The sequence below is a fragment of the Ruditapes philippinarum genome, unplaced genomic scaffold (assembly GCF_026571515.1).
Source record: "Ruditapes philippinarum isolate M1 unplaced genomic scaffold, ASM2657151v2 ctg1551_1_1_1_1, whole genome shotgun sequence".
Lineage (NCBI taxonomy): Eukaryota > Metazoa > Mollusca > Bivalvia > Venerida > Veneridae > Ruditapes > Ruditapes philippinarum.
Window position 1 is genome coordinate 515,012 of NW_026866382.1, and position 14,895 is coordinate 529,906.

At 32.0% G+C, this 14,895-nt stretch overlaps 1 protein-coding gene across 9 annotated transcripts in view; it reads left to right on the top strand.

The window, feature by feature from the left end:
- Positions 1 to 14,895, top strand: part of LOC132732351 (kinesin-like protein unc-104) — a 105,881-nt gene that overhangs the window by 57,083 nt on the left and 33,903 nt on the right. For all 9 annotated transcript variants that reach the window (XM_060718757.1, XM_060718758.1, XM_060718759.1 and 6 more), the window contains 12 exons: positions 622 to 700; positions 3,653 to 3,792; positions 4,509 to 4,677; positions 5,662 to 5,817; positions 6,520 to 6,611; positions 7,653 to 7,841; positions 8,512 to 8,590; positions 8,902 to 8,974; positions 11,404 to 11,527; positions 12,277 to 12,359; positions 12,786 to 12,854; positions 13,126 to 13,298. In XM_060718757.1, the coding sequence (XP_060574740.1) occupies positions 622 to 700; positions 3,653 to 3,792; positions 4,509 to 4,677; positions 5,662 to 5,817; positions 6,520 to 6,611; positions 7,653 to 7,841; positions 8,512 to 8,590; positions 8,902 to 8,974; positions 11,404 to 11,527; positions 12,277 to 12,359; positions 12,786 to 12,854; positions 13,126 to 13,298 (1,426 nt within the window). The remainder of the gene's footprint in view (positions 1 to 621; positions 701 to 3,652; positions 3,793 to 4,508; positions 4,678 to 5,661; positions 5,818 to 6,519; positions 6,612 to 7,652; positions 7,842 to 8,511; positions 8,591 to 8,901; positions 8,975 to 11,403; positions 11,528 to 12,276; positions 12,360 to 12,785; positions 12,855 to 13,125; positions 13,299 to 14,895) is intronic.

The window sequence follows — 14,895 nt, forward strand, 5'->3', positions numbered from 1 at the left end:
ACCTATGCCGCCAGTGCACACCAAGAGCGGCTCGCACAATTTTCCCCTAAAAATGTTTATCACATTCTTTAATATAAGATACTTTTTTATCATGATGTGAATATAAGATACTTGTTTATCAAATGATATGACTATAAGATACTTGTTTATCACATGATGTGAATATAACATACTTGTTTATCACATGATGTGACTATAAGATATTGTTTATCTATTGATGTGACTATAAGATATTGTTGATCACATGATGTGACTGTAAGATATTTGTCTATCACATGATGTGAATATAAGATAGTTGTTTATCACATGATGTGAATGATATATACTTGTTTATCATTTGATACTATCTATCCTGAAAATTGGTAAAAGGCCATTGGAAAATTCAGATCTTCAAAAGCAGAACTGTCTTTGTTCACAGATCCGCCTGTCTAATTTCCATACATTTTGACTGGACTAAACAAAAAGAAGATGTATTTTATTAATAAACTTACTATTGTTCTAGAATAATGTTTAGCAATTCAAGTTTTTATTTTGAAATTGATTGTTCCTAATTTAAAGCAAGGTGAATCATTTACACAAATGAAAGGATAAATAAATGTATTAAACTATTTATGATTTCAGGTGGAAATTCAAAAACGGCCATGATAGCCGCTCTCAGTCCAGCAGACATCAACTATGATGAAACTCTCAGTACACTAAGGTAAATACTCATTTATCACATGACGTTGTTAGGTTTTCCATGCATTATAACTATGATAATTTCTTTATATTGTATAAATGTGGCGTCCGTGGCCGAGTGGTTAAGGTCATTGACTTCAGACCACTTGCTGCTAGCTCACAGCTAAGGGTTCGAATCCCAACATGGACGTTGGATTCTTACATTTTAGGAAGCTTTAGAGCTAGCTTACGGAATGTTGGTGGTTTTACTCAAGTGCCCCTTTGTGCCAGAAATAATACACGGAAGGGTGCCTTAGGTCTTCCTCAACCAGTAAAGCTGTAAAATCGCCGTATGACCTATACTGTGTCGGTGTGACATAAAACTCAAGCAGTGTGACGTAAAACCGAGGCAAAAAAAGAAAAATTATTGTATAATTATGTGTTAAGTTAATTTGTCAATAAATTTATGTAAATTTATTGTAATGTGTAATTTCGCAAATAATGTTCATTGTACAAGTCATGTATGTATTGCAAGATAATCTTACCATAGACGAAATAAAATTTTGTTGAATCTTAAATTATTGCTTAAAAGGTCTTAAAGTCTTGCAACCGGTAAAGGTTTAAATTGTTGTAAAGTTTTACCTTATAAACATTGGTGAATGAGTAAGTTACCTTTTGAAGTGGGTTTGTTTTTCCGGAAAAAAGAAAGCCTGTCTTCTATGAAAGGTTATTGTCATGGAAGCAACTGTAACCGGTCTCCATAATCCACTAGTAATAAACTTTGTTTGAAGCAATAATCGTGAAATTTTAATTTTTCGATTTTCATTTGGGGAGAATTAGAGACTGTGGTCTTAGTCGGAAATGGAAAAAAAACTCTTCCCTTAATTTGTAAAATTGTTGATGTTGTATTATATTTCATACTATTCTTTAAATGGAAATGAGCATCTTTGTTTAATAATGAATAACTGTAATTCTTAGAATTGTCTTGGGCAAAACATTTTTAATATAATTACAGCTCTGGAAACAGTTACTTCTTATTGTAAATTCACAGCTTGATATTCATTCATTATCAATATTTTGTTTTTGTGTTTCCCTTCTCTTGTAAATAATTTAGGAAATTCTGGAATACTCTTCAATAATGGAGGAGTAAAAAGTATAAATCTATCTTAGGTTGCTGAATTTTATTTGATAATTTTCTTTTATGCAGAGTTACAAATGGAAGAAAAACTTAAAAATATTTCATACTTTTTTTGTTGTCATTGGACGTTTGAGGAATTAGAATATTAATTGATTCAGATATCTTGTACTTCGTAATTTTGTTTTTTAATACCTGATATTCACCTTTACCCTACTAGCTGTAGACTGATTCACCAATGCAAACAGTGCTGACTTTAAATATCAGCCAGCACATCCATGCCATCTTATCATAGTCTGCAGGGTTCGAATATAAGCTTGCATGCATGCAAAATGTCAGTTAAAATTCTAATACAGCAAGCAGAAATTACTTGAGATGCATTGTTTGCTATTCAGTCAGTAGCTATTTTATAATGTTCTCTAAAAATGATGAACCAGATTTTGTGGACAAGTCCATTTAAGGTATTTTGTATGGTAATGGTTAACATTGTAATAGACACGTTTAAATAAAAAGAACCTGCTGAATCCTGTATAGTGGATTTGCCCTGCTTTGGTTTAAAAACAGTCCAATTAAAGTTAAAAATATTTCAATATCTAAATACAAAAATTTAAGCTACCAACATTTAAGGCGTGATCAGATTGCATGTAAGTGCACGTGAGTACGAGCTGGTCTGGCTCGATACTGGAGGTACATGCAGGCTAATCACAGACCGTGAGTGACAGCAGGTGAAAGAATTAAATAAACAGCATCTACAGATATTTGTTTTACTTCCTTCTGTTTTTAATTGTAATAATTATGCAATATTCCTAAAATAGATAAATGTTCTAGTATTTCTGACCTTCACCAGACCTTTAATATTTCCTGGACGACTTTGACCTTTAAATCTATAATGCTGTGACCTTGATAAAAAAAATTTGTGTGACCTTCACATTTCTTACCCTGAACTTGACTTTTTTGTTATGTACTATTGTAGCATACTGTATTTGGAATTCCATTAAGCTATTTTATGTTATGTTATTGTAAAACTCTTCTCAAATTTCCTCATTAATTCCTGCAAAATTTCTAAATTCCTTGTAAGTGAAATAAAAGCATCAAGAAGCTGTGACTCATATTAAAGTTTAAGAGAAAGCCAATTATCTAAGATATGAAATATAATGTACCAGTAGTTCAGTCAAGAATTAGAATACAAAGAAATATTAGAATTTGTGATGAGGAAAAATTGAAGATCAAATTTTAAATTACATAGGCAGTAACTTTTTTTTTATCCAAAAAACATGGAAACATTTTCATCATTGTTGTATAATGCATTGTTCATGTAATAATTTACTTGACCACCAGCACTATTTGTCGTTTTAAAAAGTGAAACATCCACATTTTTACTGTAACTTCTAGGTGATGTTGTTATAACCGTAAATTGTATCCCCTGACGTATGAATTTGATTATAAGTACAAAATTGAGTTATTTTTTCACCAGTCTAAATGGCTGAGTTGTAAAATTTGATGATTCAAATTACTTCTGGTATGGGTTTGAATCCCACCAGGACGTGCATAATTCTTTCCTGACCACGAGGTTATTAAAAAATTTTATGAGTTCTGTCTCAAAATCTCAGGATTTTCATTGGTCTGTGAACATTATATGTGGCAGTTTCTGACCAATCAAGTACCTGAGATGTGAGTTTGAGCTTAGAGAGTTTCTTAATAACCTCCGACCCTGTTCCGTAGAAAATGGCAGGAGTTTAAGCTAGAAAGTCACCAAATGACCTTGACACTGATGAAGAAATGCCTAAGAAAAAAAAATAATATTAATAAATAATAATAGCTCTAATAATAAAAACTAATTAATAAAAAAATTTTCCCCAGGTACGCAGATAGAGCTAAGCAGATTATGTGTAAGGCCGTGGTTAATGAAGATCCGAACGCCAGGTTGATACGAGAGCTGAAGGAAGAAGTTGTTCGTCTTAGAGAAATCCTGTCAAATGAGGGAATCACTGTCGGAGAGGGTAACATATATTTATTATATAATTTATGACAGAATTTCGGTAAATTTAATATAAAAAAAAGCAGCAAGTCAAACTTATGCAGAAGTGTTATTATTTATGGTAAATTTTGATAATTATAGCAAAATTTTGTATAGTTCTGCAGAATTTTGATAATTATGGCAGAATTTTGATAATTCAGCAAAATTTTGTATAGTTCTGCAGAGTTATGATTATTATGGCAGAATTTCGATAAACTTATAATGGCACAATTTTGATATATACTGCAGAAACAGGTTAAGATGACTTTGTAAGCCTGGTGAATATTTAAACAAGAAACATGTACATTCAGAATTCTTTTATTGTTAGCAAATAGAATGCCTTATTGTAGCTGAAATATTCAATTGTTTGAATAATTAACGTGATCTACGTTTCTGTTTCTGTGGGGATTTACTATAGGTGAGAAATCTGTTTTGAGATTTTAAGTATCAATATGTAAAAGAGACAGTTTCTCAGTGTCCAAAAAAAATAATTGTGTTGGTCCCCTAGATAATGTCACCTTTCCAGCTTTTTACCCAAGAAAAGTATATTATACTGTACTGTATAATTATATAAGTTTTTAATGCAATGAGAAGTTTTAGGGGTTAAGTTAATCGGAAAAATTTATCGGAAAGACAGGAAACAATTAGTTATTACTTTAGCCTAATTACGAATTAAAGTCTTTTATTGTATATCACCAGGACTGCAGGGTATACCACACACTGTAAATAGATCTCGTAAGTCATCTGTGACTGTCGACGGAGGGGAGGACGCCGTAGAACGTCTGGAAATGTCGGAAAAACTTATCGCTGAACTGAATCAATCGTGGGAGGAGAAATTACGCAAAACAGAGGAGATAAAAAAAGAAAGGTACGCCATTTAGTTGTAGTTTGATACGTTACACTTTATGATCATTTCAATTCAGATTATGTAGGTAAATATAATATTTTACCTTCTTAAAATAAATGATATTTATCACATACACATGCTGCTTTTACGACTCTGTAAATATGGTATTGCATGGGAGTGCATATATTTTGAGTTTTGACATGACGTTATTTTACAATATAAAGATAGCGTTAAGACGCACAAAATGTTAACGTTATACTAAAGGTGGATCAATGAAAAATGGTTCTATTTCACTTCAAACAGTCTTTATTTTTGGTATATGATAAATATAATATTAAATTTGTGTACATTCAATATTAAATTTATTGAACAAGTTGAATAAAACAATATTATGCTGGCCAAAGGCTCACATAATATGATTTTTTGTTCAACTTGTTCAATAAATTTAGTATTAAACTTACACTCATTCAATAGTCTCTATTTTGTGATCATTTTAATTCAGATTGTGTAGGTAAAATAATATTTTGCCGTCTTGCTTAAAATAAATTGATTAACAATAAATCTCCGGCCAAGATAAAAAATTAAGGTTTATGTATCGAAAGGTCTTGTCCTAACTGATTTATAAAAGCCCGACTTGGCATGTGGGATAAATGTTTCTTCGAAACTGTTCACAATTAAAGGTTATGAAATGAATTATTACAACAAGTTTTGACTTATACAGTCTAGAATGTGTGTTTATTTTTAAATATCAAGGGTCAAAAACTGATTATAAAAGCCAGTTTTGATTTAAAAAGTCAGAAATGTGGGGTTTATTTCTAGATATCAAAGTTCAAGAACTAGAAATTTTAATCTTTCAGCTGATTATAGTTTTATTTTGAAAAACAGTAAATTCTAGTTCTTATATTGTATAAGACGTTTAATAATAATGATTGATCCTGTAATAACGGTCATATTCAAAAAGAATTCTTTCAAATAGTATAGCTTTGTTTATATTTACATTTATAGAGAGGCGGTACTTGCAGAGATGGGTGTGGCTTTAAAACCAGATGGCGGTACATTGGGTGTGTTCTCACCAAAGAAAACGCCCCATCTGGTAAATTTGAATGAGGATCCTTTAATGTCAGAGTGTCTGATTTACTACATAAAAGAGGGTGTCACAAGGTATGTAAAGTCCTGAAAGTTATGGTACTTACTTACAGATTTTACTGATGATAATTTATTTGCTCATTTATGGCTTCAGTGGCCGAGCTGTCATTTAATGATTGATTGATTTTGAATCGCTTACACTACACAAAAATAAGTTAATAAATTTTGCCTGTGAAGTCGGAGATCTCCAATAAAATTAAACAGATTTCATAAATATTTCAGTCAGATATGCAACAACAACTTTATCTATGCCCCCACTACTAAGGGGGTCAGGTTTAAAGATTTGCTATTGGTTATCCGAGTCCCTCTATCTTGCTGTCCATATGCAGACTGAGAAAACAGTGGAATGTTGGGGCATTCATGTCCGTCTTATAGATAATTATATTTGAGCCGTGCCATGACAAAACCAACATAATGGGTTTGCGACCAGCATGGATCCAGACCAGCCTGCGCATCCGTGCAGTCTGATCAGGATCCATGCTGTTCGCTTATCAACTCTATTACAAGTGGAGAAACTGACAGCGAACAGCATGGATCCTGATAAGACTGCGTGGATGCGCAGGCTGGTCTGGATCCATGCTGGTCACAAAACCACTATGTTGGTTTTGTCATGATACGGCTCATTTCTAGATATTATTACCTGAAGCATGTAGTAGGTATGAGAGATCATGTGTTTTGTACCACATGCATTGAATTTTTGTATGGTCCATATTTCAGGTGTGGTCGGGAGCATGCCAGCATTCAACAAGAAGTTATTTTGTATGGAACGTACATCAAAGATGAACATTGTATATTTGAAAATGATGACGGTAAGTTTCCCAGGCTTTGTAATAATGTGATTGGTAAAATTGCTTCTTAAAAAAGTGCAATTTGGAGTGTAATTGGTAAAATTGCTTCTTAAAGAAGTGCTTTTGGAGTGTGATTGGTAATGTTGTTTCTTAAAGAAGTGCTTTTAGAGTGTAATTGGTAAAGCTGTTTCTTAAAGAGGTGCTTTTGGAATGTAATTGGTAAAGTTACTTCTTTAAGAAGTGCTTTTGGAATGTAAATGATAGAATTGTTTCTTAAAGAAGTGCTTTTGGAATGTGATTGGTAAAATTGCTTCTTAAAGAAGTGCTTTTGGAGTGTGATTGGTAAAATGGCTTCTTAAAGAAGTGCTTGGTAAAATTGCTTCTTAAAGAAATGCTTTTTGAATGTAATTGGTAAAGTTTCTTCTTAAAGAAGTGCTTTTGGCATGTAATTGGTAAAATTGCTTCTTAAAGAAGTGCTTTTAGAGTGTAATTGGTAGAATTGTTTATTTAAGAGGTGCTTTTGGAATGTGATTGGTAAAATTGCTTCTTAAAGAAGTGCTTTTGGAATGTAAATGGTAGAATTGTTTCTTTAAGAAGTGCTTTTGGAATGTGATTGGTAAAATTGCTTCTTAGAGAAGTGCTTTTTGAATGTAATTGGTAAAGTTTCTTCTTAAAGAAGCGCTTTTGACTACAAGAAAATAAGTCTTTTTGATGAAAATTGTTAAAATAGTTTTGAGTTGTTAAAAAATAAAAGTAAACATAAATAAAAAATAAATTCTTCTTGTTATTAAAATGTAATATGAGGAAATATGTGTGATTTTTTTTAATGAACAGACTTGCAATCTTCATTGGAAAATATTTCATTAGGCATGGTCAACTTGTCAAAATCCATACATAATCTGCACATTGGTACAAAAATTGACAAAATTTCATTGACTGTAAGTATAAAATACCATGCAAAGTCAAGAATTAAATGAAATATTGAAATTACTATTAAAGTTCATTTGAATGAACTAGTTGGTAAGCTTTTTTTACCAAAAATTTTTTTTTTGTCTATTTCAGGTAAAGTAACAATAAGACCATGTGAGGACGCCCTTGTTTACGTGAACGGTTCCCAGATAAAAGGTCCTACAGAGCTAAAGATCGGTTCTCGTGTAATTCTCGGGAAGAACCATGTGTTCCGCTTCAACCATCCGATGTTTGCCCGGCAGAGCCGAGCCTTGTTGACCGATACCTCAGACATGCCAAATGGTTAGTGCTCATTTCTAAAATAAAGTGATATTTAACAAGCCTTGTGAACATAGGTAAGCTCAGTAGGGAGATTTTTAATCCAGGGGTCGTTTGTTTGATCCTTGGGCGAAGTGAAATTTCATGATGACAGTTGATGTTGGACATTGTGTCTAATGGTCAGTTATCTATACTCACTGCTAATTTCATGTGCGAATCAGTCACTTTCAGGGAAATTTGTTACTACTGGTTAGTTACCCAGGAAAGCTCTAAAATGGCCCAAAACAGCCGGTTAACACTGCTGATGGCCAACACCTCAGTGTGTCCCTTCTTTGGTTAAGTGGGCTGACTTTCAACTTATGACCAAAATAAAGATGTGCTAAAATCAACATAAAAATAACAGACAAAGAACAAACAAACGCAGAGTCTGGCATTATCGATTTCTTTTTTAGACTTTATGTTTTTGGTAATTATGTAAATGTTAATGATTCCTATAATCCAAAATTTTACAGCCCTAAACTCCTTATCAAGCTCATGGGTTAACTCCTTATCAAGTTCATGGTTTAAAACCATCGGGTGTGGATATTCTTTTTCAAGCATCTTCAATCCTCACTGGTGTGAAACTGATTTGAAAACCAATGGATACATTTTTTACATTAAAGTGAAAATGAACAATTTCTTAAATCTATTTCAGAGCCAGTAGATTGGACATATGCCCAGCTAGAATTGTTAGAGAAACAAGGTGTGGATTTAAGGAAAGAAATGGAGACAAAGTGAGGGAAATTTCTATACATTTATACCCTACATCTGGTGTATTTCTTAATTAGACTGGTCCAAATATGTTTTTGGAAGAGTCAATTGTAAACATATAGCAATATCATGATGAAAATGTGGATGTTTGTTCAGCCAATGAAAGTATATTAAATTATAAATAGACATTTATGGTTTCAATAATTTCAATAATTTGAAGTAATAATTTTGCTTATTTATTAAGCTGTCAAAGCTGTTGCTAATTATAATGTTTAGAAACAACAATGAAGGAATAAAGTTTTTGTGATACATAGTCTATCTCACATGTTTACAGATTGGTTGCCCTGGAGGAACAGTACAGAAAAGAAAAAGAGGAAGCTGATCTGTTGTTTGAACAGCAAAGAAAGGTTTGTCTTATCTTATCACTTATCTTATCACTTATCTTATAACTTATATTATTACTTATATTATCAATTATCATAACACTTATTTTATCACTTATATTATCAGTTATCTTATCACTTATATTATCACTTATCTTATCACTTATATTATCAGTTATCTTGTCACTTATGTTGTCTTATCATTTATCTTATTTCTTATATTATCACTTATCACTAATGTTTTCATTTATCTTATCACTTATCTTATCACTTATATTTTCTTAAATAATTACTTATCACTTTCATTTTCACTGATCTTATCTTATCGCTTGTCTAATTACTTATCTTATTTGCGCTTGTCTTCAGTTTATTTGATCTAAGGCATGACTGATTACCTTAGAGGGAAAATCTTCAACCCTCACATTATTAATTGTATATAATTGACTCGACTTGTCAGAATCTCACAGGATGCTCCTGAATAGAACCACTAACCTTCTGTTGTTAAACTTCCTGTAAAGAATTTGAATTCTGCACCAGGATTTGATCCTACAGCAGCGTGGGGCAAGTGCTTCGCAGTCAGCTAATTTGACCACTCAACAATATTTTCTGTCGCTATCCCTTTCTCTGTCATCACAATAAGTAAACCCCGGAAAAAAATGAGCCAATTAATAGGCATGCTTTGGAGTGCTAGTAAATAATACCTGCACTCCAGTTAACACACTGTGCATGTATGTGTGTGTATACGATATAACTCTGACACATTTTCAACTGAAAGGCAGACCTGGGGATGATTACATTGATCAGTAATTGATTTAATTACAATTACTTTCAGATTTTATTGTAATTGATTACAATTGATTACTCAGACTTGTCTCTGTAATCAATTAAATTACAATTACTTTAAGAAAGTAATTGATTGATAATTGATTACATTCAATGTACAACTATAAACAAAAATTTCTTAATGCTTTTTAATATATACATTATAAACATTATTATACACAAAGGATTTCCAGCTCATCAACAGTCATCAATTTAACACACTTTTAGTTACTGTCACATAACTTTATCATATTTTAGCATTGCACTTGAGCATCATAACTTTATGAAACGGTCTGTCAGTCAGACTGCATCTATCAGGACGGAAAATTTACCCACAACACTAAACAAATGCTCTTCAGGGGCTGATGATGCAGGAATGGTCCTCGGTCTTCTTGGTGTAGGTTTCATAATAAACTCTCACTGTAACAGAAATTTTGATAACTGTCAATTGTACAGTATACTGTATACAGGTGTTAAAACAGGTGTGAAAACAATAATTTTTTGTATGGGAATTCAGAGACAATAGGCTTTACAAAGAAATTATCAATTTTTTACAAACACTTCAATGGTACAACAGTATTCATTATAATATAGACACAATCATTGTCTATCACCTTACAAAATACCTAACTGTTGCATATAATTAAAATATGGTAATTTGCATCTGACATAAACTCTATAATATACAAAGTAAAGAAGTTATCTACATTGTTTGAAACTTTTTAAAACATGGTTAAACCAAAATATGTGAAACAAAATTTAACATACCTTTATGTGGGTAATGGAATTTGAATGTGACTAAGTGTTTCCATTTATATTCCTTGGGCACAATTTGCACTGTGCTGTCACATTTCCAGATGTCTCTTTAGGAAATTCAAAGACATCATAAATTCAATGATATGACATTTTGGTTGGAATACCAGCCAAACAATGATGTCTATCTTTCATTTATAATTTGGTTAACTGTATGGATTAAAACTTATTTCTGCATTGTGAGTGATGTCTTATTAACATCTCACTTGATATTTTACTACCTTTATGGACAATCATTGTTTATTATGACATTTTCTGTTATTTACTTCAAATATGGATATCAATAGATATCAACAATATTCAATAAAAATCAATTTACACTCTACAATTTGTGATCAAAGATCATTAAAAAGAAGTATAAGTTAAAGTTACATGTGAAATAAATATTTTGAATTTCAATAGTTTTATGTAAAATCTGAAAGTAATCAACATCAATCAAATTGTAATCATAATTACAGACTGAATTTAAGCTGTAATTGATTAATTACAATTAATGTAATCAATTTTGAGGAAGGTAATCAATTACATGATGATTACAGTGTAATCATGTAATCAATTAAAAAATCAATGATTACGATTGATGATTACCCCAGGTCTGCTGAAAGGTCCCCAAACTATGATACAAAGTGGGATTAGTAATCGGTCACTGGCAGAGAAATTGGTTATTACTGGTTAGTTATTTAGGAAAACCAGTTACGGTGGATTGATCATTGTGATATATCCAAAAACATGTCCTAAAATCATTGTAAAAATCAAGACAAACACACATAATTATGTCAGTTTCATTTGTCACATGATATAGTTTGTTGTATATTCAGGATTATGAAATTAGAATAAAGAATTTACAAGAGGAAGTGGAGAGACATTCTATGATGTCAAGTGTTATAACAGTGTCTGACCTACAGTCTGAAGAAGAGGCCATGTTACTACAGCAACAAGAAGGTATACTTCTTATTTTAATTTATATAACTTTCTGAATTCTGGTGATGATATTGACTTGGCCTAGGCCTTCAGTATATAGTGCCAGGCCAGCCTGTATAATAATATCTCTAATTTTCGGCCTGTTTAATATTAGTAATATCTATGACTATTTAAATTCTGGCCTTGATATTGGCTTGACATGTGCATAACAAGCAAGACTTCTTAAAGTAGAGGTTGGGAAAGTTTACTTGATAGAGGATTTTTGTTTGTTTTTTAGCGATGATGGTCTACTGTAGTATATTTCATCATAAAACATATGATATAAAGTAGTGTTTTTTTATGTGTAAACAAATAAATATATATACCTATAACTTAATTATTTTCTGTAATAATTTGTCCAAGTAAAATTTGGTTGGAATTTTAATGTGATATTATGAAAATTAGGAACTTAACAATATATAATGCATCATCAGAATGTATTACTGTGTGGGTAGCTAATTGTGCTCATGTCCTTTTTATTTGAGCCACGTCATGACAAAACCAACATAATGGGTTTGCGACCAGCATGGATCCAGACCAGCCTGCCCATCCTGGGCAGTCTGATCAGGATCCAAGCTGTTCGCTATTAGTTTCTGTACTTGTAATAGAGTTTGTAAGCGGACAGCATGGATCCTGATCAGCCTGCGCGGATGCATGCTGGTCGCAAACCAATTATGTTGGTTTTGTCATGACGCGGCTCAATTATTTCACTGATTGATTTTATTTCCCAGAATGCACTTGGACAGATAGAGATTATCAGCTTGCAGCTTGGGGTTTCAGGAAGTGGAAATATCATCAGTTTACATCATTAAGGGTATGTATTCATGTACAGTTATATAAACTATAAAAATATAGGGGAATAGAAATAAAAGAGATGATCTTTGAATTATCCAGCTGATGTGGGGAAAAAAGTTTACTTTTTAAGATTTGGAAGAATCTTTTTTTAGGTATGCTGTTTAAACTTTTATTTATCCTTCCCCCTCCTCTCCCCATGACTCCCCTTCCCACCCTTGGTCCAAGTACAATTATAGACAAAATATAGGGGAAATACAAATAAAAGAGAAGATTTCTGAATTATCCAAATAACAGATGTGGGAAAAATGTGTTGTTTTTTTGTTTTGTTTTTTTAAAGATTAGCAAAATCTTTATTAAGGTATGCTGTTTATATATTTATTGTCAAGGTTAATCTGAGGGTCCATATGTCGTGTTTAATTATAAATCTTATTGTTTTTCTTTTCAGGACGATCTCTGGGGTAATGCTATATTCTTAAAAGAGGCAAACGCAATCAGTGTGGAACTAAATAAAAAGGTATGGTAATATTTTCAAATTACAATAAAATGATACTCATTATATAATGTTACAATAACAAGATAATTGCTATATCATGTGAAAACAACAGTATAATTCTTTTATCTTGTGGAAATAACAGGATATTTGCTATATTATATGACAACAGGATATTTTGTATATCATGATACTCATTACATCATATGACAATAACTGGATAAATGCTTTAACCTTACAAATAAAAGAATTCATGCTATAACATTTTACAAGAAGACAAAAATTTGTTTTGCAGGTTCAATTCCAGTTTGTCCTTTTAACAGACAGCCTGTATTCTCCCTTACCTCCAGACCTGCTCCCGTCAGCTGAGCGTGACATTGCTCGACCTTTCCCAAAAACCGTAGTCGCTGTCGAGGTACAGGACACGAAGAATGGAGCTACACATTTCTGGAGTCTTGAAAAACTTAGGTACACCATATTTATTGCATGCTGCCCAGCATATTATTATATTTATACCATTTTTAATCTTTTTAATCTTTAAATATGACATCAATTTTATGGATATTTTTACTCTGCTTATGTTTGGGTATAATCAACTTTAATGTTTAATAAGAAATCCTGTGTTCTCACATAGACATGATTGTTAGGAATTTAATTGATAATCTAAATGACTGTGTGGTAGGCAGGCTGGATGGGTGTCAGAGATGGGGGCTGGGTGATAGATTGGGGGATTGGGCTTTAAATGCAAGGACTTTAAAGTCAAAAATGTTGTCATTTTACCATAACACTTTTAACCTGCTGAATTTCTTAAATGAACTTGCCAAGCTTTCATTTTTGGGACTGTCCATTATCAGTTTTAGGGATAGCAAGATAAAGAATTAAAGTTATTCAGCCAGCAGGATAGAGCTTGGTCTGGCTGTTAAGACGTGAAGGCTGGCCTGACTCTATTCTGGTAGAAAAGGCTAACTTATGACAATTTTCAGTATAAACTGAGGTGCAATACTATTTTTTTGTTTTTAAAAAATCATATCCGTCTTATAAGAGTGTCTTAGCAAAAGTGCCATTTTTAGACTAAATTAGGACCCCCGTCTTATAAGGGTGCTGACTTACAGGTGAGTTAAGATGGTAAATGCTTTCTGTTCCAGGAGGTTAAGGGTTAAATGGTAAATTTTCATAACAGAGTGTGAAAAATATTTTAAATTTCCTCTGAAATTAATTTTTAGCTTGACTATTCGAAGAATATGAGAGCTATTGTAGTCGCCCCGGCGTCGGCGTCAGCGTCCGCGTCGGCGTCTACGTTGGTTAAAGTTTTTTGTAAAGTCAAATATCTCAATTATTACTTGAGATATTCAATTGAAACTTACAATACTTATTAATAGTAACAAGGTACATCAGATTGACAAGTTGGATAACTCTGCCTACAATATTGACAGAATTATGCCCCTTTTTAACTTAGAAATTTTTGGTTAAAGTTTTTTGTAAAGTCAAATATCTCATATTATTGCTTGAGATATTCAATTGAAACTTACAATACTTATTTATAGTAACAAGGTACATCAGATTGACAAGTTGGATAACTCTGCCTACAATATTGACAGAATTATGCCCCTTTTTAACTTAGAAATTTTGGTTAAAGTTTTTTGTAAAGTCAAATATCTCAATTATTGCTTGAGATATTCAATTGAAACTTACAATACTTATTTATAGTAACAAGGTACATCAGATTGACAAGTTGGATAACTCTGCCTACAATATTGACAGAATTATGCCCCTTTTTAACTTAGAAATTTTGGTTAAAGTTTTTTTTAAAGTCAAATATCTCAATTATTGCTTGAGATATTCAATTGAAACTTACAATACTTATTTATAGTAACAAGGTACATCAGATTGACAAGTTGGATAACTCTGCCTACAATATTGACAGAATTATGCCCCTTTGGAACTTAGAAATTTTGGTTAAAATTTTTTTTGTAAAGTCAAATATCTCAATTATTGCTTGAGATATTCAATTGAAACTTACAATACTTATTTATAGTAACAATGTACACCAGTTTGCGAAATTGCA